Below are 27718 nucleotides of genomic sequence, written 5' to 3'. Positions count from 1 at the left end.
CCAGCTCTGTTGTTTCTCAGCCAGGTCTTTTATGAACTTTTCTTCCAGTTCCTTCTTCTCCTCCTCCATCTGTTTGTCTTTATTCTCCCAGCTCTGTTGTTTCTCTGCCAGGTCTTTTATGAACTTTTCTTCTAGTTCCTTCTTCTTCTCCTCCTCCATCTGTTTGGCTTTAATTTCCCAGCTTCGTTGTTTCAGAGCCAGGTCTTTTGTGAACTTTTCCTCCAGTTCCTTCTTCTCCTCCTCCATCTGTTTGTCTTTATTCTCCCAGCTTCGTTGTTTCAGAGCCAGGTCTTTTGTGAACTTTTCCTCCAGTTCCTTCTTCTCCTCCTCCATCTTTTGGCTTTAATTTCCCAGCTTCGTTGTTTCTCAGCCAGGTCTTTTGTGAACTTTTCCTCCAGTTCCTCCTTCTCCTCCTCCATCTGATTGGCTTTCTTCTGCCAGTCTTTGTTCTCGGCCTGCTCCATCTTGAGGTTCTCTTGCAGAGAGTTGCACATCGTCTGCCAATAGCAGTAAATCTGGTCTCCCAGATCTCTTTCTCCGGCCAGGTCCTTGTGAACCTGTCCTCCAGAGCGTGTGCATTTGCTGACACAGGTTTTCGCTCTGTGGAGTTCAGCTTCATGGTGTTCAGCTGGAATACTCTCCTTGAGCGCTGAGTGAGACTGCGATGCTAGAGTTGAGATCCACGATTTCATAGCCCCTCTCGATGATTAGGTCCAGAAACCCTTTCACCTTCCCCTGGACTTTTTCTTTCTCTGCCTCATACTTTTCAACCATCTCATTGTATTTGTCTTTCTCAAGCTGGATTGTTTTCTTGAGATAGCAGATTTCTGTTCTGAAATCCGTCGCCCGGGTAACCAGAAGCTCCTCCAGACGGCCGACTTGAACCTTCTTAGGGACCATGTCACAGTTCTCTGTTGTAACCTGGGGTCTGCTCTTGTTCTCCTCCAGGCTGCGTACCTTCGTTTTCAGCTCATCGATGTACTCGTGAGCAGAATTGAGCTGATTCTGCAGCTGGTGGTAGGTTGGGGGAGGGGTTGGACGGCCCTGTGGACCGCCACAAGGTCTTCCCTTGTTTCTTGGGTTGCTTCTTCTATCCATGGCACTGTCTGGAGCAGACTGTAGTTGTGCGTAGAAGATTGTTTGTTGATTGGAAAAGACTTTTCTGTTTGAAGACTTTTCTGTCTTTGAAAGACTGTTGCTGTCTGTATCAGACTTTGTTTGTCGATCGAAGACGTTGTTGGTTTGTCAGAAGACGTGAAACAAGACACCGTGTGTAGTGGATACCAGTTGAAATGATTCTGTTTGGGGTTCAACCCTGAGTTAACATCACAGTTCTAGAGTATGACATCACAGTTCTGGAGTCTGACATCATCATTTGCTGCCTTTGGTTCATAGACATGGTGATGTCACACTGAACACAAACATTCTGACAGCTGTTTTTTGTTTGTGTTTAAATTTTCTGTAGAATTGAAAAGGGGGCGGGGCTACTCCAGGCACACCTGGATCCACAATTTCATTCATAATTTCTTCTTACTCTTGAAACTATCCATAATACTTTTCCCGTTGAACACAAGAGTTTAAAATGAGAGTTTACTTGTAAAACGTAATGTGCAAAATAATAATTTCTCGATTTTATTTTTGTTATCGTTTAGAAAGAAGTTGCGATCAAAATTTGATTAATTGCACAGCCCTATAGCCTACTACAGACATGAGTGTACTCCTACATCAGAGGAAGACATTGTGCTACTACAGTTACCTGACAGAGATCACAATGAAAATGTGGAGTGCCGTGTGGGTGTGTGATGTAAAGCACTTTGAATAACATTATTAAAGTCCATAACTTAATGGAATTATGTGATTCAGCTGTGGAAAAGAACAACCTGTAAATGTTTTCCGTAGGAACTCTGTTACCAACTCTACAACGGCAAACTTTGAGCCCAGTTTGGACTACTGTGTGGTGAAGGTGCCCCGATGGGATCTCAGCAAGTTCCTCCGAGTTTCCACCACGATCGGCAGCTCCATGAAGAGTGTTGGTAAGAGGGACTGAATATTATCATTTTAAATTTAATTAATTGTATGCGTTGGTGCCGGAAAGAAGAACCAGCAGTCTTTGAGATCTTAACCGTAGCCAGATATTTATAAAACATTAAAACCAGAGTTGGGAGTTACAAAAGTAACACAATTACAGTACTGTATTCCTTTTCGCTGTAACGCAGTAATATTACACATTACTAATTACATCTTGGTAATATTACACTTGTTACCATCTCAGTAATGTGAGTTACAACGCAACATTTGGTGGTGTTTTGTTTAAGAATTCCCCAACACGGCAAAACATTTCTTCACAGGAAAAAAAGCTGAGAGTATTATTTCCTGATGGTTTATTCGATGGTTGAGCTGACTGGAGAAACGGGAACATTTGCGTGATAGATATTATTTCTATGAGGTATTACGCTGCGTTGAAGTGAGGTGTTGTCCCGACAGTGTTCCCGTGGTCAGAGCCAGAGACTGTATATTTATATAGCGCTTTTCTAGTCTTAATGACTACTCAAAGCGCTTTTACACAGTACGGAAGCCATTCACCGTTCAGTAGGCAGTAACTAGTAATCTTTAATGTATTACATTTTGGAAGTAACTTGCCCAACACTGATTAGCACAGAACAACAGTGGCAAAAAGTAGATCTTCACCTTTTACTTTTCTTGACAGGTGAGGTGATGGCTATTGGCCGCAGCTTTGAGGAGGCCTTCCAGAAAGCTCTGAGGATGGTGGATGAGAACTGTGTTGGCTTCGACCACACCATCAAGCCCGTCTCCGACGAGGTAAAAAAAGAAGTTTGTACTTCCTCTCACTCTTTGTTTTTACTGTTCTGTTTGCACCAACGATACCTGTAATCCTTACGTCCTTCAACCTGGGGTGAGTTGCTTAGTGTGCAGGATTTCCATAAGATTAAATCATCATTACGTGACATTTAGCTGCCGCTTTTATCAAAAGCAACTTCCAATTAAGTGCTTTCAACCCTGAAGGTGCAAACTCCAGACAAGTAGTAAGTGCACGTACATTAGCTTTAAATGAGCAAAACTACAAAGCGACATCAGTGTGTCGTGTCAGTAGGTCGGAGTAGGAACCGGCTGTTTTACATGTTGGAGAAAACCATTTTTAATAATTTTTCCCCCATCTTTTTTAACAATACCTGTACTCAAAAACACATGCTGAGTAAGCCCTGACACTGTAAATGAGAAAACAATTTACATGCTGCTCCTTGATAACTCTCTTTAACTTGTTTATCTCAGTTCTTAAAGCATGTATATAAAGACTACATTTATGGGGGGAAATGCCCAAACATTTCCATGAAACAAAATCCCACTATCACTAGTCAGTCTGTTGATGGGATGCAGCGCAACAAGCATTGTAATGTTTTCGACTCGGCCAACAGATGCTGCTAATGGACTACTGAGCCACTATACTGTCAGGTAGATGATACCTTTCAATGAGACTGTTTAAGTCTGACTGGGTCTTTGCCAATAGGAGGAATCTTACATTGTGTGTTAAAATTATTATGTTGTGGTTTTACTCGATATGTGGCTGATGTCTAGGTCAAATGCTCAAATTCTGACAAATGTCTAGCACCACGATAGTTGTAGTTGATCTCAATTAAAATACATAATAATGCTTCTGCTTCCTCCCCCCACGTACTGTTCACCAGGAGTTGCAGACCCCTACAGATAAGCGTATCTTTGTTTTGGCGTCGGCACTCCGAGGGGGCTACACGGTGGACCAGCTGTACGAGCTCACCAAGATCGACCGCTGGTTCCTGCACAAGATGAAGAACATCACCGACCACGAGCGGCTGCTGGAGACATACAACCAGGTACGTTTGATCTCAGGGAACGGGTGTGGGATAAATTAGCAGCCGTTGTCCTTTTTATTCAATTCATTTTGTTGACGTTGTTCTTCCTACCAGGATGAGACTGTCATGCCTCCAGAGGTGATGCGAAAGGCCAAGCAGCTGGGCTTCTCAGACAAGCAGATAGCACAAGCTGTCCAGAGGTGAGTCGGAGACACAGTGTGGACCTGGGGACACGTTGGCCTCATCATTTTTAGGATATGTTTCAATCAGTCTACGTTACTAAGGCTGCATGAAATGAGGAAAATATCTAATTGTGGTTATTTTGACTGATGTTGATTCACAATATTGGAGGGGAGGATTATTTTTATATCATTACTCTCATTTTCATTGGAAAATATGTAATAAGTGTTTTTTTTTTTTTTTTTTTTTTTTTTTTTGCAACTATCTGTACCAAACAAGGATTTGTACGCTGCAGCACCACAATACTTAATTCAGGATGGTTTGACACTTATTTTTCCTTTTTGAAAAAAATACTATATAGTGTTTTTGTTCTCCTACAGCACAGAGCTTGTAGTGAGAAAGCTGCGTCACGATTGGTCCATCCTACCTGTAGTGAAGCAGATAGATACGGTGGCGGCTGAATGGCCCGCCCACACAAACTACCTGTACCTGACCTACCACGGCACAGAGGACGACCTGGGCTTCGATGAGCAGCACGTCATGGTGATCGGCTCCGGTGTGTACCGCATCGGCAGCAGCGTGGAGTTTGATTGGTGCGCAGTCGGGTGCATCACCGAGCTCAGGAAGGTAAGTCAGGATCTCATACCGCTGCAGATTGGCGGTAATTTCTCCCTTTTCTTTTCCTGATGTCACATCACGTATTTGAGGGCCGAGTGTATCACTGATGTAATGAAACATTACACTGAATTAAACAAAAAAAAATTGTTAAAGTAATTTACTTTATTTCATTTGATTTGATTTCGTCTTTCTACCCCACTCCATCTCTTCATTTTCAAATTTCTATTTTACCTATAGTTTCAAAACTATATACCTTAATTATTATTTTTTTAATTTATTTTTTTAAGAATTTTTTGGGGGGCTTTTCCGCCTTTGATTTTTGACAGGACAGCCAGGTGAGAAAGGGGTGAGAGAGGGGTAGGACATGCAGGAAATTGTCACAGGTCTGATTTAAACCCTGGACCACTGCATCAAGGCATAAACCTCTCAGTAAATGTGCGCCTGTTTTACCACTGGACCAACCCGGCCACGCTGGACCTTAATTATTAAATGCTGCAGCAGCCTGCTTGGTGTATTTAGCCTGATGAAGTCACGTGATTATTAAAACATGACCAGTGCAGCTTTTGATTGTTTTTTTTTTTTACTTGCTTAATGTTAGACGATACCTAACCTTTTTATGTGACTGGCAGCCAGTTAAATAAATGTTTTTTTTGTTTTTAACGTCACACTTATTGCAGATGGGTTATAAGACCATAATGGTGAACTACAACCCAGAGACGGTCAGTACAGACTACGACATGTGTGACCGCCTCTACTTTGATGAGATCTCCTTTGAGGTAAGATTTAATTTAATAATTAACAACGCTAATACGTATCTTAACTTTTGCAGCTTTTGTGCTTTTATGTTGAGTTCAACTTGATAGAAATTGTATAGGACACAGTTTCACTGGATCTATTCAACCGTACTTGAAACACATTGTGTGATTTTTCGGTTGAGGTTTATAAGTGTCCCGTATATACGACCAGGTCGTGATGGATATCTATGAGAGGGAAAACCCAGAGGGAGTGATTCTCTCTATGGGAGGCCAGCTGCCCAACAACATCGCCATGTCGCTGCACCGTCAGCAGTGCCGCATCCTGGGAACGTCACCGGAGTTCATCGACTGTGCCGAGAACAGGTTCAAGTTCTCCCGAATGCTGGACACGATCGGAATCAGCCAGCCACAGTGGAAGGAGCTCTCCGACACCGAGGTACAGCGGACTGGGCTCATACCACAATGTGTTTTAAAATACTGACTTTTTCAAAAACATAAAATGATTATGTATTTTATTTAACACTAAACGACTATTAAACAGAAGTCTCTGTGTGTGATGTCATGAGTATTGTCAAAGAAAAGATTGTAGGACCCCAGGAAGAATAGCTTTTAGTGTATGCTGAAGCTAATGGGGATCCAAATAAAACAAACTAATAGACTTTATGGTTTTTGTAAGGGATTGATTAGGGTCTTTTTCTGCATGTTGCTTATGAAATTTAGGAAGACAAGTAAGAAAATGGTCAAAGTTCTCTCATCTGTTTCCCGTTTCTTTTCTCTCCAGTCGGCTTGGAAGTTCTGTGAGACGGTCGGTTATCCCTGCCTGGTTCGTCCATCCTACGTTCTCAGCGGGGCGGCCATGAACGTCGCCTACAGCGACAGTGACCTCGAGAAATACCTGACTAACGCTGTAGCTGTGTCCAAGGAACACCCTGTTGTCATCTCCAAATTCATTCAGGAGGCCAAGGTTAGAAAACAAAGACATTGAGTTTTCAGATTATCTGTCAGAGAATCCGCGCTTCATAAAATCAAGTTATCAAGGTCAGTGACAATTTTGCATTTTCCAGGAGATAGACGTGGACGCTGTAGCCTGTGACGGTGTAGTGATGGCCATCGCGGTGTCTGAACACGTGGAGAACGCTGGCGTTCACTCTGGTGATGCCACACTGGTGACACCACCCCAGGATATCAATCAGAAGACGATGGAGAGGATCAAGCTCATCGTCCACGCCATCGGCCTGGAGCTGCAGGTCACTGGACCTTTCAACCTGCAGCTGATTGCCAAGGTGATCATCCTGAAGTCCTGCCATGTTGTTATGGGTCAGAAAACAGGCTGTCAGTCGTAAAATGTTACGTGTCAGCCAGTGAATTACACAGGATTTAGAGTGGTGATAGGTAATGCTTTTATCGGCATGCTTGCTAGATGGTACAAAAGTAAAAAACACTTAACAGCTCATCTTTTGGAGTGGAGCATACAGCCACAGACAGTACGGTCAACTGTGCAAACCTGCCATAATTACTGTGTTAATTATTAATACAAACGTGTGACAGACCTCTCAATCAATACCATCATCTCCGATTTGTGCAGAGATTTAAATCTCTGATGATGTGGCCATTGTCAGCTGTTTCTGCCAGAAGATTTTACATTGCATGTCATTTAGCTGACGCTTTTATCCAAATCGACTTACAATTGCTATATATGTCAGAGCAACTAGGGACTTGAACTCAGATCTCCCACGCCAAAGACATGTGTCCTAACCAGTACGCGTCACCACCACCAGCTTTGTTAGGTGGCATTAAGAATGGGGACTAGCCACATCTATGAAAAACGGCAGCAGAAAAACCTGCCTGTAGAGATTGTTGTAAGTCAACTTACACAAACAACACTATATTTACACTATATACGGCCAACAATTTGTGTGTTGACTGAAAATGACATTTGGCGGGACAGATATGTCCCTTACTGATTGCTTAGTGCAAAAAAAAAAAAAAAAAAAACTGTAAATACAATAAATAGTCCAACATGAACACTTTAGGCTGCTCGTTAATTATTATGAAGATGGATCTACACTCCATCTTCCTTTAACAAATATTGAAGGGGTTCCATTACAGCAGACAGACACTCAGTCTGATGCAGTGCTTGTATTTATTGTATTTGTTAAGTGATGGGTGAGGAAGTTAGAGTAAAGGTCAAAAACAACCTTTACTCTAACTTGTGTTTTAACTGTTAACAATTATCTAATGCTGTTTTTTTCTTTTTTTTGCCAGGATGATCAACTGAAGGTGATCGAGTGCAACGTGAGAGTGTCTCGCTCCTTCCCCTTCATATCAAAGACGCTGGGCGTGGACCTTGTTGCCCTGGCAACTCAGGCCATTGTGGGGGAGGACGTGCAGCCTGTGGGGCTAATGAGAGGAAAGGGGATTGTAGGAGTCAAGGTAACTACGTCACTTATAAGGACTGTGTAGCAGCTTCAATGGGGGACCTTTTTTAATTATTTGGGAGAAAGCACCCATCAGTTATCAGTTCACCTTCTGACCACGTGTCACATGTCCTCCAGGTTCCCCAGTTTTCGTTCTCTCGGCTGGCCGGAGCTGACGTGGTGCTCGGGGTGGAGATGACCAGCACGGGCGAGGTGGCCTGTTTTGGGGAGAACAGATACGAGGCTTACCTCAAAGCCATGCTCTCCACGGGCTTCAAGATTCCCAAGAAGAACATCCTGCTCTCCATTGGCAGCTATAAGGTACGGACATCACCGTTAAACTTATCTTAACCCTCACCTTGTCCTCGGGTCAAATTGACCCGTTGTCCTATATCAATGTTCTTTTTAATTCCCCAAAATAACATGATTGATTCCACACAACGCTCTTTGCCAAGTACAAATGTCTACTTTCATTAATTTTGGGGCGTCTTATTCAATTTTATAGCATTTGAAAAACAAATGTAAGTGTTGTTGAAATAGTAATGAGTAAAAGTTGACATATTCCAGTCTGTGATTATCATCAACATCCATTCCTTTAATTTTAGTCTAAATAATTCCTAATTTCTGCTTTTCTAACTCAAATATCAGGTATAATTTCCTGTAAATGAGGTTTATTGTCCATAATTCCCTAAAATAACTGTAAAACTAAAGTAATGAGTTAGTTTTACATAGTGTTAAACGTCCAAACTGACAAAAAAAAGTGACAAGAACTTAAGAAAACCTTAAAAACATTGATTAAAAGCCTCAGCAAAAGTGTTGATTGTGTTGTGAATTTTGACGGGAAGACAACACAAGGGGTAAATACTGATGCATTTATCAAGAGTTGATCATTTGGCAGGTGTGTGTTGTGTTCAGTTGATCCAGGTGGCAGTTTAAGTCATGCATCTGGACCAATTTAGAAACAATGGGACATTACAGTAGATCTGCAGATTTGCATTTAGATTAACAGATGGTGCTTAAGGCCACGTAATCGTGTGAAAATAACTTTTGGCTTTTTTGTGTCAAAACAGGTCTGTTACATGATAGAACTGAGATCACTTGAGACTTTCCTAGTGCTGATAACTAGCTAAAAAAACAATTCTTGTATTATCCATACTTTTGTGAATCCAAACCTAAGTTCATATAACTCATAACCATTTTGTTGATTATGTTTTGTGTGTGTACAGAACAAGAGTGAGCTGCTGCCCACCGTGCAGGCTCTGGAGTCGATGGGTTATGACCTGTACGCCAGTCTGGGTACTGCAGATTTCTACACAGAACATGGAGTCAAGGTAACTGAATTGAGCTGTAAAATTAAACCGGAATATAGAAGTAAGTATCACAAAGCATCACAAATATCTTCTTGATTTCCATGTTTCAGGTAAAAGCAGTGGACTGGCCCTTTGAGGAGGATGACAGCGATTGTCCCACCAAAGAGAAGCAGCGCAGCATCATGAACTATTTGGAGGAAAACCACTTTGACTTGGTCATCAACCTCTCTATGAGGAACAGTGGCGGGCGCAGGCTGTCCTCCTTTGTCACCAAAGGCTACAGGACGAGACGCATGGCCATCGACTACTCTGTCCCGCTCATCATCGATATCAAGTGCACCAAGCTGTTTGTGCAGGTCAGATTTGCACTTTAATCATTTAAAGGAGAATTTTGGTCGATTTCAACAGGTAGCTCTCTAGTTTGTAAATTTGGTGCGCTGTCAATAGAGAGAAAAACAAAACCAATCGGTGCTGCCTACACCGTGTTATCCTCCTTCTAGAGTTGGCACCCAACAGGTTTTAAATGTGTTTTTAGCTTCTAAACATGTTCTAAATGTTATTACAAGTTTTACAAGTTGATTCCTTCCAAGTGAACACGGGGAATCTGACTGCTGTAGATGTGACAGAAATGCATGAAAGTTGTGCTAATTCAGCTGTGTTTAATTCATGTGTTGAGAACTTAGGGACCGTCTACAAACTACAACACCGAAAAGAGATGAATCCAAAATATATAGGCTATCAATTTAATGATTAAATAAGGTAGTGTCTCCAAACTTACCTCAATTATAACTTGTCTCCTGCTAGTTGTACTACAGCACTTACTTTTACTTTAACTCACTAACTGCTCTCAACACTGCAACTAAACACAAGTGAATGAACACAACTTTCATGCATTTCTTTATCTACTGCAGTCAGATTCACTGTGTTCACTAGGAAGGAATCACTGCACATGGGGGGGCACATTTAATGACATTTTGAACATGTTTAGAGGCTAAAATCACGTTTAAAACTTGCCCTGTTTAACCCTGTTGGGTGCCAACTCTAGCAGGAGGATAACACGGTGTAGACAGCACCGATTGGTTTAGTTTTTCTCTCTACCGACACACCTCCACATTTACAACAGAGCTACGTGTTGGAATTCTGTAATGTACAAGGCACTGTGTGTATTTATTAAATGTATTAGATATCTATCCCTCACACTTTTAAATTGCCCCCAGGGGATAAATAGTTATTTGAATTGAAATATATTACCATTGTTTTTTTATTTCTTATTACTGCAAAAGCTTTTCTCGTTTGACGGCAACATAAATAATATGAACGGCTGTGTTTTCAGGCTCTGCATCAGATCGGTCGGACTCCACCGGTTAAAACTCACATCGACTGCATGACATCTCAGACGCTGGTCCGTCTGCCTGGTGAGTCGCTGCAACATTAGTGGTTCTATTCTGGCTGACTCGGGGTGCCTTGAGAGGCTCTGATCATTTGAAGGCAGCTGCAAAATGGAGAACAGACATTTTCGGTTTTGTCTTCCTACTACAAAAATAGATAATTCTCACGTAAAACTCTTTCAAAATAAAGATGTAGAACAATATAAATAACACTAATAGTAACAGTAGTAGGTAAACAAATATGAATATGTTTGAACTACAAAAAAGATGTGGCAGCTGTTTTCTTTCTTCACCCTATAGTTAAAAGTGGACTTCAGTGGCCGGTTAGCTCAGTTAGTAGAAAAGGCGCACATGTCACATGTATAGAGGTTTACTCCTCGATGCAGCGGCCGCAGGTTTGACTCCGACCTGCGGCCTTTTGCTGCATGTCATCCTCTCGCTCTCTCTCTCTCTTTGTCTTCAGCAGTCCTGTGGAATTAAAGACCTAAAATGCCCCAAAAATATTTTTTTTAAAAGTGGAACTTCGAGTATTAAGGTTTTGATCTGTACATGGCTATTAACTTTGTATCACAGTTCTCGCGGCGTGTGTGTGTGTGGTGTGTGTGTGTGTGTGTGTTGTGTGTGTGTGTGTGTGTGTTTGTGTGTGTGTGGTTGTGTGGTGTGTGTGTGTGTGTGTGTGTGGTGTGTTGTGTGTGTGTGGTGTGTGGTGTGTGTGTGTGTGTGTGTGTGTGTTGTGTGTGTTTGGTGTGTGTGTGTGGTGTGTGTTGTGGTGTGTGTGTGTGTGTGTGTGTGTGTGGTTATATATCCTAGTTATTATAGATTTTGTTGTAATCATTTCTTTCTGGGTTTTTGTATCTATACATCATATCCTGGTTTCAGAAACATGAAAACTGTGAGAATGATATGAAAAACCAGGTTACTTTATGTTCCATGTAAAGGTTATATCCCTTAATTAATTAATCAATGAGCATTATCAATAAAATATTTGTGTGCGTGTAATTTAATTTTCTGAAAAACAAGTACTATTACTCACGGTTACAAATATTTGATTCTTAGGTCTGATCGACGTGCATGTCCACCTGCGGGAGCCTGGTGCCACCTATAAGGAGGACTTCTCCTCTGGGACAGCCGCTGCTCTGGCAGGAGGAGTGACCATGGTGTGTTCAATGCCCAATACCTCGCCTGCCGTTACTGACGCCAGCACTCTGTCCCTGGTCCAGAAGGTACGACCACATTCTCTTTGAAATTGAGAGAGCGAAATCAACGTTAACTAAAGTACTATTCATTAAATAGATAAATCTTGTGTTGTGTTGGGTTGTGTCATCAGTTGGCCAAAGCGGGCTGCCGGTGCGACTACGCCCTGTATTTGGGCGCTGCTTCAGACAACGCTGCCGCCCTGCCGTCCATCGCTAGCCAGGCTGTCGGCCTGAAGATGTACCTGAACGACACATACTCCACCCTCAAGATGGACAACGTCTCTCTCTGGATGGAGGTAGTTCTTCATACCTCTACCAAACCGCTGGGGTTGAACCTTTGTTGAAAACAGAGCTAAATGTGACTGGTTTTTAAGTTGGGTGGAGTTATTTTGTTTCCACTAACTTCTCTGTTGTGACATTTCTTGAAGCCAGCATCTAATCACCATTATGGCACTTCTCCGTTTGGCTGTTTCTGACTAAAGCCTCAAAACGGCATAGCCTGACGTGCATCTCTCAAAAAATTGAACTACGCGTTGCAGAGACGTAGACCTTTAGAACTGTGATTGGTCTGCTTGGTCGTGGCTTGGCAGCATCACATTTTACTTGTTTCCAGGTTTTCCTTCTCCATGAACAATATGAAATAAAGTAGAGGGTTAACGTTTCCTGCTACAGCTTCCCGACCGTGGTCAGAAAGCACGTTGTGTTGGAGACACCTTGTTTCTCACTCGCTCTACCACACATCTCTCAGCATGCACACATGCTAGCTCTGCTATTCTATTAAAGAGATACGCTAGAACGACGCAGAAGTATAAACCTCAGAGGACTTGCATTGTCTACAACGCACGCTCTACTTAGATCCTCAGTACAGCCGTAAATACATACATGTCTCAATGCTTGCAGAAGACCAACTGAAAGATTTGCCTCCATTGTCCCTCACTGTACACCAAACTAATTGTCCTGTTCTGTACAAAGCACTTTGAGAAGTGGCCAAAGCAGATGCCCATCGTTGCACACGCTGAGAAGCAGACGGTGGCTGCGATCCTCATGGTGGCCCAGCTCTACCAGCGGCCAGTCCACATCTGCCACATAGCCAAGAAGGAGGAGGTAAGATACAGTTTTTTAATTTGTCATTACAGAAATTAAATGGTGCAGAGACGTGTAATATGACACTTTGATGGGTGTTATTAAACTTCTTACCTTTTTTTTTCTTTTTCAGATTGTAATCATCCGAGCGGCCAAGCAGAAGGGCATCCAGGTCACCTGTGAGGTGGCACCTCATCACCTCTTCCTTTGTGAGGAAAACATGGCACAGATCGGCGACGGACGAGCGCAGGTCCGACCCATGCTGGGAACCAAGGAGGACATGGAGGCTCTGTGGGAAAACCTGGACATCATTGACTGCTTTGCCACGGATCACGGTCAGTAACCGCACAGAAACCAGTCTGACAATTTACTCCAAGCAGAGAGCATATGTTTCACCCGTGAATGTGTTTCGTGTTGTTAGCGCCCCACTCTGTAGAGGAGAAGAACGGGGATCACCCCCCCCCAGGTTACCCAGGCCTGGAAACGATGCTGCCGCTGCTGCTGACCGCCGTCAGCGATGGACGTCTCACCATGGATGACATCATCAGGCGTCTTTACGACAACCCACGCCGGATCTTCAACCTGCCAGTCCAGGACAACACCTATGTGGAGGTATACACATATACACACACACACACGTTTTTTATGAACAGACACGACGTTGTGTGGTTCATACATAATCTGACCAATAATGCTCACACTTGTATATTATTGATGACCTAATCATCTGTCTGTGCCTTTTCAGGTGGACTTGGAGCAGGAGTGGGTTATTCCTCAGGCCATGCAGTTCACAAAGTCAAAGTGGACACCGTTTCAGGGCCTGAAGGTGAAGGGTAAAGTCCGCCGCGTGGTTCTGCGAGGAGAGGTGGCCTACATCGACGGCCAGGTCAGCAGTCACACGCCTCTCTGGGTTCACACGTCACACATAAAAAAGGCTGGATTAAACTATATCTTTATCAGTTATAGTGAACTGGAATGATCATTGTTGCTGTTTAATACAATTATTGTGGTAGTACAGTTAGAAATTATAAAAGCCTCAAATAAAAAAGAAATCTTTGAAAATATTACCCATGGTTTTGTGGTAGGTACACAGGAGCAGTACATACTTTTAATTTTTAGTATTACTTGTACATACAAAACCTACCTCAATAAAAGTTGAGTTACACAAAAATCACTGCATGTAACATTTGTATGTATTTTGATTGCCTCTCTCTCTCTCTCTCTCTCTCTCTCTCTCTCTCTCTCCTTCCTCTATCTCTCTCTCTCTCTCTCTCTCTCTCTCTCTCTCTCTCTCTCTCTCTCTCTCAGGTGTTGGTTCCTCCAGGTTATGGTGAGGATGTAAAGACCTGGCCCACTGCTTCAATCCATGCCCTTGAACCTGTTAAAGAAAGTCCAAGGGTATTCATTGTACTATTCGTAGTCCCTCGTGTGTACTGTTAAAAACTCCAACTGGGTTTGACATGCCGGCTAACTAGCCAGTATGCTGATTAATCACAGCAGATAATTAACATGTAGTTAAATAGGTGCATTATGTCTTTTATTTATTCTGAAATTGTGTATTTCCTGATGTTTTAGACTCCAGAGCACACGCGTCCTACTCCTCCCCGGGAAGGCCCGATCCGGACCCGAGCACCCAGTCCTCGACGATTAACATCAGAGAGCCGCTACCTGCTGCCTCCTCGCATCCACCGCTCTTCAGATCCAGGACTCACCCCAGGTAATACAACTCCCAAAACCCCGGGCTGGGGCAAAATATCAATACGGCAATATACCTTTGTCCTTCTTTGTGCGCTACGAGAATCGATACGCTGGCGCCAGATATTGATTAATGAATGAAATAAGGCGCTCTGAATAGATTTCCCTGCTCCCAGCGTCACTACTTCATGACGCCTCGAGGTGGCGCTAAACACATGAATGAGGGAAACTTGCAAATAAGTTAAAGCGTAACTCGCCAAAATGCAACCTAAATCTTACCACCTTTGTATGGAGTGTAGATTGGTGGCTTGAGAGAGGCTACTTCACCTCCTGGGCACTGCCAGGTGCTCTTAAGCAAGACACCGTACCCCCCCCAACCGCTCAGGGCGCTGGTCCAGCTGGCAGCCCCCCCACTCTCTCCATTTGTGCATGAATAGGACCTAAGCGTGTGTGTATTTCAGGCCTCTGTGTAGTGATTACTAACAAAACAGAGTGTAAATTGTAATTTCCCCACTGGGGATCAATAAATAGAAATAAAATAAATAAAAGATAAAACCCAGGGTGTTTTTGTGAATGTACCAGAGTCAAACTTTAGTTTAAAAGCACAATTAGGACGGACACGCCCCTTTTAAGACCTGGCCTTTTGTACTTTGAGGTTTTTCTCTTAAATGTAAAGTGCATTACAAATAAAATGTCGTATTATTATGAATGGGAGAGCTAGGGGGCACTTCTATGATAGCATCAAAATCACTGTTTTTAAAACACTGTAAACATTGAAACTTTGCTCCTGTATCACCAGGGGCTCTACACAATAAGTCTTATTTAAGTAGACTCTGTGTACACAATGTTCTCAATGCTCAGGTTCATGTGTGGAGCCTCTGGTGATACTTGGAGCAAAGTTTCAGGGTTTTCAGCGTTCGTAGTTTTAAAAATAGTGAGTTTGACGCTTCCATAGAAGTGACTCCGAGCTCTCCCATTCAGAAGGCCGTTTGACCGAAAAACATGCAGTAAATACAGTAAATCTTAAAAGTGGCGCTTCCCCAACCACGTTTAAGTCCAAAGTCTGGACCCATGGTTGTTCTGTACCATCTTTGCAAGGTTGTGGCTGTTCAGAGGCGGTAATGGCTTTAACCTACTTTCTTTTAACAATTAAATGTATCATGTGCCTTCTGTACGCTGTGTACTGTGCTGTATTTAACTGCTTGGTTCACTGTGTTACTGTTACTCTGCAGAGATGGTTATGCTCCCAGCAGCTGGAGCGGGTGACGGTTACAGCCACCCCCCTCCTCTGTCCCGGCTGCTGTCCCCTCAGTCAGCTGCAGGACAGCTACCTGCTGGACAGGTGTCCCACTTCCAGACCTCTCCGCTGCTGCACCCGCTGGTGGGCCAGCACATCCTGTCTGTCAGGCAGTTTAGCAAAGAGCAGGTATACAAACACACACACACACACACACACACACAATAAAATGACATGGTTTAATATTTGAGACTTGAACGACATTTTGATGCAGTTTTTTTTTCAGTTTGTGTGTTTTTTTGTTCGTTTTAGATCTCCCACCTTTTTAATGTTGCCCACACTTTGCGTTTGATGGTTCAAAAGGAACGAAGCCTGGATCTCCTGAAGGTACTGCGTACAAGTATTTACAGCATCTGCATGTCATGTATTCCAACATCGGTTTATTCCTTTGAAAGTGTGTGAGGCCAATTCCTTGTAAGTGTTACTTACTTGGCAATAAATCCCAACATACTCCATGACTCAACAGACTGTAAAAACACTGGAAACAGAGCATTCAGTAGAGATTTGGGAACACCTACTACTCACTCACTCCTGCCTCAACGTATTTTAGTATTTGTTTGTCCTTGTTTCTTTACTGTCCAGGGTAAGGTGATGGCGTCCATGTTCTACGAGGTCAGCACTCGCACCAGCAGCTCCTTCGCGGCGGCCATGCAGCGTCTGGGCGGCTCGGTCGTCCACTTCAGCGAATCCACCTCGTCGGTGCAGAAAGGAGAGTCCCTGGCCGACTCCGTCCAGACCATGAGCTGCTACGCCGACGTCCTGGTGCTCCGGCACCCGACACCTGGAGCGGTGGAGGTGGGGTTCAGCAATTATTAATAACTCATTTAATTTAGGTTCCAGATATATCACAAATCTTGCCCCTTTTTAAACTTCTAATGGGGTTAAATATATAACATTCATGATTCATAGAGCCTGTTCACACCTGTTCCTAATATTTTTTTTTGTGGCCTTCCAGTCTGACGACAGATTTTAAGATACTGTAACTTGTTTATAAGTCTATTAATGTACTTGCATATGGCTAAATCATTGATGGACCTCCATGATATGACCCTGATAAAGCTCTCAGATCAACAAGCTGTGGATAGAAATATATAATAAAAATAGATGAATAGTGTGGAGCCTGACCGATATGTTGGTGGGCCGATATTATCGGCCGATATTGGGCATTTCCCGATATATCAGTATCAGCATTTATAATGAAACATTTTTAAGTGTTCATTCTTTGAATATTTATGACAAATAAATGATTCTGATAAATGAATATTTAAAAAATTGTCAACCATGTGATGAGCGATTTTTATTTTATTTTTTTTAGTTATTTTTTATTAATGTGTTTTTGTTCAAAGGACTTTGAGTTTCATATCTTAAGTTTGTGTTTTTATACATTTTATTTATCAGAACTTTAATATTTTTGGATGTTCCTCTGTTCTGTTGTGACAATAAAACAAATTATTATAATTTTATTTTAGTGAGAACTCAAATAACTACAGAACACTAATGTTAGGGAAATCTTTTTTATGTTTTGTTACACAATTCTGGATTTTTTTTTTTAAATTTAATATATTGGCCGATATATCAGATTTTTAAATAACCAAATATTTGTATCGGTATCGGCCTTAAAATCCTTTATCAGTCGGGCTCTAATATCGTGGAGCTGTTGAGTAACTAACTTCAGTGCTCTCTGACGGACAAACTATGTAATGGAGACACTTCAGAAGACTTGTGATATATCATTGGCATTTCTCTACTGCAATTGTCTTATTTTTTGGCCAAGTATATGCCAATACTGATGTAGCTGATGTTGTTTTTCTATTTCATTAAATGTAGTTATGAAGACACTGTTCGTTTTATATAAATGCCGTTAATGTACTGTAATTCTGTGTTTGTTTGTTTTTTAATAATCACTTGGCATAAATAACATTTTCAATGTTTCTCCTTGATGTAACTGGTCTCCAGACTGCTTCACGACATTGCCGTAAGCCTGTGATCAACGCTGGAGACGGTGTGGGGGAGCACCCCACCCAGGCGCTGCTGGACGTCTTCACCATCCGAGAGGAGCTGGGGACGGTCAACGGCATGACGGTGAGGGACACCGAACCCTTTTAGACCAAGGAAAACTCTCCTTTACATTCAAATCCACAGTCATCCTAGTCTTTAGTTTCATTGTTGTAGTCCAACTGCCACTTCAATCCATATTTAATTTTTCTTTTTTTTTGAAGAATCTTTACATGTCTTGTTTTCTGCCAGATAACTATGGTCGGGGATCTGAAGCACGGCCGCACGGTTCATTCCCTCGCCAAACTGCTGACCCAGTACCGCATCACCCTGCGCTACGTGGCTCCCAAGAACCTGCACATGCCGGCAGAGATCATCAGCTACGTGGCCTCAAAGGGCATCAGACAGGTGGGAACCACACGGCGTTGAAACAAATGTCTGGCAGCGTTATCAGATGTATTTCAGTTTCGCATAGGAATTTCTCAACCGTTTTGAAATATCTAAATAATAGGTTCTTTAATGGAAAAGTAAAAAGGATGCTAACTTTTTTTGTTGTATTTTTGTTTTCAGGAGGAGTTTGAGAGTATCGAGGAGGCTCTGCCTGAGACCGACGTCCTCTACATGACGCGGATCCAGAAGGAGAGGTTCGCTTCTGAGGAGGAGTACACGGCTGTAAGTCAACTCGTTTTATTTCATAGTCATGTCATCTTTAGCCAACACTAAATCTTTTTTAAACGTGTTGAAGCAAGAGACTTTCATATATATCTCTTTCACCAAGTCACCTTTGTGTCACTGTTTTTGGTGTGTGTGTTTTTTGTTTTTTCTTCCAGTGTTTCGGCCAGTTCATCCTCACCCCCCACATCATGACTGTAGCCAAAAGGAAGATGGTGGTGATGCATCCGCTGCCCAGAGTCAATGAAATCAGGCAAGGCCCAATGAGCACCATTAAACATCCTCACAGTTACCAGAAACTCCCCGGTCTGTCACCGTTAGGGTTTAAAATGTTTCTCGAAAATTCATCAGAATCAGTTCCCGGGAAAAGGACGACCCATTTCCCGAGAATCCCGGGAAATAGCTGTATTTATTTATTTATTTAGCCCAAGTTATGTATCTATATCATTCAAATGTGCGTTACCAAATCCCAAACTGACATTTTTGATATTAATTGTATTATTTGGGAAAAAGAACAGTTTATGTGTCCGCTGCAGCGCTGATTATTAAATGCCAGGTGGATTGTCTGGGACTTGTCTTCTGAAAATCTAGGCAACCTGTAGAAAACCAATATTTTACAGAACTCTTTTATACAAACTAATGACGTGCTAAAGTAAATCATTGAATGATTCCTAAACCATTCTGTTAAACCAAATCCATTCTGTGTCTGTTGATTTTTTATGCACCTGCAAACGGGAATAATCACTCAAAGTTAACCAAAATATTTCTTTATTAAGGCAGACCGGGCATATTTCTCTTGTAAAAGTTCAACTAAATGAAAGGAAAAAATCCACAGAAATGTACAACTGTGCACTGCAAAAAGACGATGGAAAACTGAAATTAAAAAAAGCCTAAACACTGCTGCAACATCAGCATTGCATTAATCTCTAAAACTATTCTCGTAATGATTAATTATTTAAGTCATGTATTATTTTCCTTGCACGGTAGCTGGATTTTCGCGATATTACGAGATCATACGGGAATCCGTATGATCCAGCTACTGTGCAAGGAAAATAATACATGACTTAAATAATTAATCATTATAAGAATAGTTTAGCAGGTTAATTTTTAAGTCCTGCCTCTTGCTGTTATAGTACTACTGCAGTATTGTAATAGTGCAGCACGTTAGTTTTGTTAAATTCTATTTAAAACTTGTCTCCTTTTGTGTTTTTCTCAGTGCCGAGGTGGACACGGACCCGAGGGCAGCGTATTTCCGTCAAGCGGAGAACGGCATGTACATCCGAATGGCCCTGCTGGCCACCGTACTGAGCAGATAGAGCCGGACGCCGGCCAGTCGTAGCTCACGTTGTGGAAACATTTAGAATAATAACAGCAACAACAACTTTTCTGAAATCTGTGGATTTCTTGAATCCATTCCTTGAAGGCGTGTTAGTAGAGTTCAAGTTACATGATGATGTTACGTGATACTTTCCTTCAGTTTGTCGGACCACTGCATGTTATTCTTTTCATCCGTATCTCACCTGCAAAATTCCTTCTTTTTTTATTGTTTATTGTTAGATGATGTATTTGAACTAGTGAGTATTTCTTTGTTTTGTATTGTGTTGTTTATGATGGTGAACAGACCAACAGTATTTGTGCGTCAGTCAGCCATAGTGAGCTGGGGGGGGGGGATGGTGGAAAGGGATCTGTGAATCTAAATCATAACATTAAAGATACTGTGATGTGGGATATTAATGAAATGTTTTGGTAGGCTGTGTAAAATGTACTCTACTGTACATTTAAAGACGAGTTAAGATATTAACTGAAAATGGAAACGCACAACTACTCCCTCCAGTAGTGGTCTGCGGTGGTCTGGGGTGTTTCTTAAACTGGAGCCGGTTAGAAGTAAACTTTTATCCAAATGGGAGTTAGGGAATTATTCTGGATTATGCAGAGAAATAAATAATAAAAACAATTCTTCTTTTTGCAGTTGACATCGTCATTATAATCCATCACATCAAGAAAACATCAAATATGGCACGAAGCTGTCACACGTGTAAAAACTGTTATAACTCATAGCAAATTAAATACGTGAAATTAAATGTTGTAGTTTGAGGTCCAGGTGGTTCGCCTGCAATGCAAAAAGTAGAGACCGCAACGTTACCTTTCTCCTGATCTCAGAATCGTCTTTTATTTTCTGCTGATTTAACACACTTTGCTTGAGCCTTTCATTTAACTACATATTATATTCATATATATGAGAATACTTCCACACTATCAAATGAATACATCATTTAGTGGTTGCAAATGCCTTTGTTGAGTCATTGCAGTGATTGTGATTTCACATATCAGCGCTGAATCTCTGGTCTCTATTCCACCAAAAATAAGATCTGTAAGATCATTAAACACCACTTTACATTAATCATCATTTAACACCTAGGGAAGTAAATGAACAAAGAAAAAGAAAATAGTTTTGACCTCTTGAAGTAGTATTACTGTGATTAAATCGTATCATACTAGAGCTGCAAAGTTTAAGTGATTACTTCAGTTAATCAGCTGTTTTTTTTATAATCCGTTTTAGCCATTTGTTTTAATCAAATGTGAATATTTCTAGTTTCGTCACTCTTCTGTGACAGTAAACTGCATATCTTTGAGTTGTGGACAAAATCAAAATTTTCACCATTGGGTTCATATTTCAATCGAAGCACATGCACACCATTTCCAGTTGTTCCCCCAGGTTTCATGTTTCTAGCTCATTCCAGATTACGGGAATTTGAGCCGGCGCGGCAAACAACTAATAATAATAATAATAATAACTTAAACAGACAAACAGAATTCCTTCAGCTTCAATAGGGCCTTAGCTGCTGTCTATACTACTTGCAGCCCTGTTTCATACTCCTAAACTATGTTATTAGATTTATAATAACAGGCTATGTTCATAATAGACAATACAAATGTGCATATGGTAAGGATAGCCCTTTGAGATTTCCTTGTGAAATGTAAAGGGCATTATAAATAAAATGTATTATTATTATTATTATTAAGGATGAGAATAAGTCAAAGTATGTGATGATTAAAAAAATGTGCGCTTACAACAAATGCTACATTCAAGAACTGTAAGATATATTTAAATTCGGTGCAATTCACAAGGGTGCATGGATGACTCAGCCAAATTTTAAATATTAAGGCAAAATGCAATTAGATTACAAGAACATAAATATATAAAGTTTGGCTCCTATTTAATACTGGACCTGGTAATATGTTTATGCGTGTCATGGCTCTTAATTCCCTGTACTTTCATGTTATTGTCTGACATCACATCCTACGGAAACGTGTTTCTGTATTTACTATTTAATCTTTCACAAATATGGATTATTGCAGACGCACAAATAACATTTTGAAGGTACTGAAATATACAGCTTTTGGGGAATTATTCACTTTACAAACCGTAAAGATAACATCCTGGAGGCACTTTTTTTCCCCATCGGTAGCCTTTGGCTGCAGCACGTAAACTCCGTGAGGATTAATATCTGAAATAAATAAACATCAGATTGTGTTGCTAGCTGTGAGTGCTTGAAAGTCGGATTTCGGAAGAAACCTTGAAAGCAACATCCTATCTGTTTTCATTTCCTGGAAGGAGGAATCAACCAATCACAGCGCATGTCCTCTTGCGGAGAGAAGCACACACGGCGACCCGGCGGCTACGGCAGGCTAGCGCTTCTCTGCTACCGGGCTAATATGAGCCTTTAATTGAGAGTTAAGACATTAAACCGGATGCCTCTATGATCCAGCTAACCTTACAGCGAGATATACAGTGTTCAGTTTGCACAAGGTAAGGCATTTCGGTGGTTATATACCTGATAGCACGAGGTTAGCTAACCGTGGATAGCTGTCATGGTCACGAACGCCAAACTCCATTCAAAAATCTGGCATTTAAAGGTTGACTTGCTTTTTAACAAAGGCAGCATAATTTAAAACATAACGTAAAAATATAAAGTACTTCTAAACATTGTATTAAACGTTAAGATGCACTTTCAGTGCAGTAATCTTTCCAAACACTATATGAAACGTATTAACACAAACGTAACCCTATAAAATTGGATGGCGGTGGCAGCGAAAAATTGTGAAGGACTGCCAGGGAGGATTTGATACGTTAACGCATAAATGCTGAATGCATGCTCTCGGTGCACGCGGAAGTGTAGCTTATGCACAGAAAACCTGTAGCCAAGTTTACAATGTTTATGCTGCGCCTGTAACATAAGATGATAATGATGACACGTAAAATTGCCAGAATTTTAAATGGAGTTTGGTTTATCTTTGTCTTCACGCTACATCGATGTCGGTGCTGCTTCTGACTAGCAGGTATCCTAATACAATGGGCCACATTACTATCTGACATTATTATTCATTTATAGACAATTTCACAGTTAACATAAGGAGTCTTAACTGGCTCCAAGTTGATTTACTGTTGCAATGTAGCTATGTGAATGACATCAACTTACAATAAGTTAAAAACGGGCCAGGTTTTTGCAGCAATTGCATTGCAAAGGTCTTGAATTCTTGCCTTAGAAAAAATACGTTTAGTGGTGAAATGTCTTTCGTCCATCTAGGAGTAAAGCCGACAGAAGAAAGCCAGAGAGAATTAACAACAAATGTTCCCTGTAACATGTATTTATGAATGACTGTGTGTAACAGAAAGAGATTAGTAAAGGATTAGGGCTCCACAAGGACAAACAGACGACAATCACGCGTCATTCCTTCTCCAGTCACACCGGACCTTTGTCCCAAAACATCAGCCCTCATCTCCATGATTCAGAACATAATGTCTTCATCAAGTCTGTCAACTTGTGCTTTTTTAAAGATAGTATTGAGCTAATGATTGCAAGGAAATGTCATATATTAACTGGTAAAGCCTGAGGAAAAACACAACATTGTCCCAACAGCAGTGCTGGAAGAAGTAGCCTACCCTGATATATTTTTTTTTACTTAAATAAAAGTAGCAATACTACAGTGTATAAATAGGCTGTTATCTGAATCTGCAAAGTAACTTATAGCTGAATTTTTTTTAAACTAATTTAGTGGTGTAAAAAGTGCAATATTAGCCTAAAAAAACTTTGCGTAGTAGAAGTATACAATGGCAACACTCTGGCAAAGGTCAAGTATGTCCACTTTGTATTTAAGTACAGTACTTGTAGTAAATGTACTTAGTTACATTCCACCACTGCTTGCCAGAATCAGGTTCTTCTATTGCAGATTGTATGTGTACATTAAGCCAGATCTAATGACCTAATTATGGAAATCAAGGCTGATTTGTTGTCTCTTATGAGGCTCTTTTTCCAGCCTGGGCTGCCTCCCAACAGCTTCTGTCATCAGATTATTTATGGTATTAAAGACACTGTTACCCTGCTGTAAATCTTTCTTATTAGAAAGACTAACATAAAAATGACCCTGTATGTACATGAAGTGAATATTTTACCACAGATGATTTGTAAATTGTGACCAAGGTAGGACATACTAAATGGTAGGCTACATTTTACAACTGGAAAATCAACCTGTCAGTGCCTAAATGACATCAAATATATATATATATATATACACACACACACACACATACATATACTGGTCTGCAATTACTAGTAACTTAGCAGTCTAACTTGCACACTAATACCAATATATCTACAATAATTTATCGGGCTAGCTTTTTGTCTCACTATGTTCTCACATATATACAGTAGAGGCCAAAAGTTAGGAATAACCTTCTCATTCAATGCGTTTCCTTTATTTTCATGACTATTTACATTGTAGATTCTCACTGAAGGCATCAAAACTATGAATGAACACATGTGGAATTATGTACTTAACAAAACAGTGTAAAATAACTGAAAACATGTCTTATATTCTAGTTTCTTTAAAGTACCCCCCTTTGCTCTGATCACTGCGTTGCACACTGTTGGCTTCAAGAGGTCGTCACCTGAAATGGTTTCCCATCAGTCTTGAAGGAGTTCCCATGATGCTCAGCACTTGTTGAACCGTTTGCCTTCACTCTGCGGTCCAGCTCACCCCAAACCATCTTGACTGGGTTCTGGTCTGATGACTGTGGAGGTGCAGCGTCCATCCCTCTCCTTCTTGGTCAAATAGCCCTCACACAGCCTGGAGGTGTGTTCAGGGTCATTGTCCTGTTGAAAAGTAAATTAAAAGTAAAAAAAAAAAAAGTGCTGAGCATCTCTGGGAACTAGCATTCATTCTGGTAGTGGATTTGTTTCTGCTTTCTAATATGACTTGTTGGTCTTTATTTACTCAGCTATTCCCCTTTCTGTAAGACAAATTTAAGGAAACAATGAAACCTGTGTACTCCATAGTCATTTCTATTCAACCTGTTCTTTTTAACATTTGGAGTAATGCTTGTTGGCTCTGCATTGACTTGCACTTTACTCTCTTCAGGTCTGATGTTAAAGGTCCTTTAAGCTGAGGGTGATCATTTCTGTCACACTAGACAGTTTGGCTTGTAATTTTAAGGTTTTTGTTATGTTACGGTGCAGTTATCAGATATGAGAACTGATAAAACTGTCTGGCTGAGCTCTTTTATGTGGATGTTTTGGGGTGCTCGGCCTGATTTTGTAGTGAACATGTAACATGTCACACAGCATAGCGCGCTTCTGTTATTTTTAACAATAAAGAAAGCTATTTTAAGAAAAACTCTGTTACAGTCTCTTAAGAATATTCTCAATGTTGCCCTTAGTCCTCACATTATTTTCCTTATTTGTAGATTTTGACGAGCACCTTTGTCTCAAGCAATTAAACATTCTTGTCTTGTTGAGCTGGCACAAAACGGGCCTTTAATGTGTTTTGTTCTAATAATAGCCTTTTAAAAATGGGTATTTGAAATCTTCTAAATATGGACCTGAGTAGTAGAATAAGTTGTTTGTGTCTTTGCCGACAAATGTGTTTAACTGGTTGATATTGGTTTGGAAATGCCGTATAATAATATACGTATCTGCAGTCATATCATTGCCAATGGATTTCTTTTAAATAAAGGGTTTTTTAATAGTGATTTTGATAAAGTTTCTTGCCGTTCTCTTAGTTGTCACGGACAGTCTTACTATTTTTTATTGTAAAACTGGAGTGAGGTTGAACAAATGTCTTCCCGGCAGTATTGGGGAGGGCTCGTTTGTGACCCCCGTTCCTTTTGGCTAATGCCGTTTTTCTGTTATTCCCAGATATTTCAGCCTTTTCCTTTTACCACATTTGGGTTATCTGTGATTAAGCAAGCTGGAAGTTTGAGCATGACAGACTTTACCATTTTTTAAATATATATCTACAAAACATATGTACAAGTCATGATCATTTGCAAACCAGTTTATTTCTATTAAGACCATACAAAACAGTTTATATTTTGGTTTTGTTACTGCAAACCTGTCAGTGTTTCTCATACACGCATGCATGTACTTTCCCTCCCTTGTTTTCTGCTTTTGTCTCTCAGCTGACAGCCTTCCGGCTAAAACTTCATGCTGAATAGTGGCTAAAGTTAGATTTATATCTGCACTTCATACGACTTGGAGTACAAAAGAGGCACAGTCAGATTTTTGGAAAAGGGGGACAAAAGATTTCTCTCTCTCTCTCTCTCTCTCTCTCTCTCTCTCTCTCTCTCTGTGTGTGTGTCTCTTTCTCTCTCTAGACTGAGAGCCTGTACTGGGGCTGCTTCATTTTCATACCATCAGTCCTGTTAGCGTGATAAATGAGCACCATTTGCATGGGCAGTTTTTTAAAGTCTGCACCACAACGACTGCAGTTAGCTAATTAACCTAATAGACCTGGCTCAGTGATACTGATCGATCGCTCCAGTGTGAGCTGCAGGGTGGCAGATTGATCAGTGCAGACCTTTTATTGCCTGGTGGTCTTGAAGGTTTATGTATAGAGCAAAGGCCTCTTCTTTAGGGAAGTACTCTCTCCTGACAGACTGGCCCACAGTTTGCCCAGCATGCTTGGAGAATATTTACATCAGCTCTCTTGGCTTCCACAGGCACGCCATCTGGGCCTGCAGCGGGTCCATCGTGGACAATACTGGACGTTTTTATCTCGTCTCTGCAGGGTGAATCCAACCAAGCGCCTGACCTGTTTAGTTTTGTGCACTCCACGGAATCATTTGGGTATAGACTGCAACTAATGATTATTGTCATTATTGATTATTTTGCAAATTATTGTTCCTATAATCATTTGGTCTTTGAAAAAGTTGACATAGGCGATATAATTTAAAGTGCCCATATTCTGCTCATTTTCTGGTTCATAGTTGTATTTTGAGGTTGTACCAGAATATATTTCCCTGGTTTCATTTTCAAAAAACCATATTTGTGTTGCACTGCACATTGCTGCAGATCCTGTTCTCACCCTGTGTGTTTGGGTTTCTGTTTTAACTCCAGAGGGAAACATCTCACTTCTATACTATCTTTGTTGGGAGCTGCACATGCTCAGTAGCTCTGTAAGATCCATCAGCTAGATAACTCTTTCTCCAGCTTTTGTCAGTCCAAGGCAGGATCAGCTGGGAGACTTCTTCTAGACCAGGGACACTTGTGGAATACCTGCAGAACAGGGACAGGAAGTAGAACCGGGACAGGAAGTAGTTCTTTTGGAGATTATGGTCAACTAGTGTGTGTTGGAGCAGTGTTTTCTATTGAGAACGAGCTAGCATGCTATGGTTAGCCACCTCGTCTCTAGTGACGTAGAAAGCCGTGCAGATGTTGAACAGCTCCCCCGGAGACTGAAGACAGAGGACATTCAGAAACCGGATCTCACTCAAAACACCATGGATAGTTTTTTCCAAGTTTGTATGCGTGTGGAAGCACCAGAGACACAAAATAACACCCCAAATCCCAGAAAAGTGATTTTCTCATAGTATGGGTACTTTAAGGCAAGTAAAAAAATAGTCAATCTTTACATTTGAGAAGCCGGAACCATCAAATGTTTAGAGGTTTCCAATGTTTTTGAAAGTTCAGTATCAATCTTTTCAGTTCTTGTTGCTGCGTGACTGATTTGTGAACAGAAAAGCTTTTATTATATAACTACAGTGTATATAATACTAAAGGTACAGCCTTATTGTTTTCCCTCATGTGAATGCACTCAAATGTGAGGTCAAATCTGTAGCTTGCCATTTAACCAAAACTACTTATCAGAAAAATTTAATTAAACCTTTTCTTGGCAAGAGAATAAAATGGTGCTAACTTTCAGTGCCATCTTTTAAAATGATGTGAGGTTACTGCAGTCACGTGACGCCTACCGCAGTGATGACAC

The 27718-nt window shown here is 41.0% G+C and overlaps 2 protein-coding genes across 5 annotated transcripts in view; both read left to right on the top strand.

Annotated features, from left to right (window-relative positions):
• cad (carbamoyl-phosphate synthetase 2, aspartate transcarbamylase, and dihydroorotase) overlaps positions 1–20422 on the top strand; it is a 59655-nt gene extending 39233 nt beyond the window's left edge. Inside the window, exons 15-44 of the mRNA XM_032543033.1 lie at positions 1900–2033; positions 2708–2820; positions 3705–3869; positions 3963–4048; positions 4409–4655; positions 5324–5422; positions 5613–5837; positions 6183–6365; positions 6466–6684; positions 7667–7834; positions 7957–8139; positions 9045–9149; positions 9239–9484; positions 10462–10543; positions 11573–11739; positions 11844–12008; positions 12685–12816; positions 12929–13130; positions 13217–13407; positions 13541–13681; positions 14104–14193; positions 14371–14512; positions 15723–15916; positions 16040–16114; positions 16370–16582; positions 17744–17869; positions 18035–18190; positions 18353–18454; positions 18613–18707; positions 19671–20422. Of these exons, the coding sequence (XP_032398924.1) occupies positions 1900–2033; positions 2708–2820; positions 3705–3869; positions 3963–4048; positions 4409–4655; positions 5324–5422; positions 5613–5837; positions 6183–6365; positions 6466–6684; positions 7667–7834; positions 7957–8139; positions 9045–9149; positions 9239–9484; positions 10462–10543; positions 11573–11739; positions 11844–12008; positions 12685–12816; positions 12929–13130; positions 13217–13407; positions 13541–13681; positions 14104–14193; positions 14371–14512; positions 15723–15916; positions 16040–16114; positions 16370–16582; positions 17744–17869; positions 18035–18190; positions 18353–18454; positions 18613–18707; positions 19671–19770 (4546 nt within the window). The 3' untranslated portion in view covers positions 19771–20422. The remainder of the gene's footprint in view (positions 1–1899; positions 2034–2707; positions 2821–3704; positions 3870–3962; positions 4049–4408; positions 4656–5323; positions 5423–5612; positions 5838–6182; positions 6366–6465; positions 6685–7666; positions 7835–7956; positions 8140–9044; positions 9150–9238; positions 9485–10461; positions 10544–11572; positions 11740–11843; positions 12009–12684; positions 12817–12928; positions 13131–13216; positions 13408–13540; positions 13682–14103; positions 14194–14370; positions 14513–15722; positions 15917–16039; positions 16115–16369; positions 16583–17743; positions 17870–18034; positions 18191–18352; positions 18455–18612; positions 18708–19670) is intronic.
• Positions 20423–22081: 1659 nt separating this feature from the next.
• The window catches only part of dnajc5ga (DnaJ (Hsp40) homolog, subfamily C, member 5 gamma a), a 19015-nt gene continuing 13378 nt past the window's right edge, over positions 22082–27718 (top strand). For all 4 annotated transcript variants that reach the window (XM_032542890.1, XM_032542892.1, XM_032542888.1 and 1 more), the window contains exon 1: positions 22082–22265. The gene's annotated coding sequence lies outside the window, so the exon portion shown is untranslated. The remainder of the gene's footprint in view (positions 22266–27718) is intronic.

The sequence above is a fragment of the Etheostoma spectabile genome, chromosome 18, assembly GCF_008692095.1.
Source record: "Etheostoma spectabile isolate EspeVRDwgs_2016 chromosome 18, UIUC_Espe_1.0, whole genome shotgun sequence".
NCBI lineage: Eukaryota > Metazoa > Chordata > Actinopteri > Perciformes > Percidae > Etheostoma > Etheostoma spectabile.
Note: the sequence above shows the minus strand (reverse complement) of the source record. Positions and strands in the feature narration are given on the sequence as shown.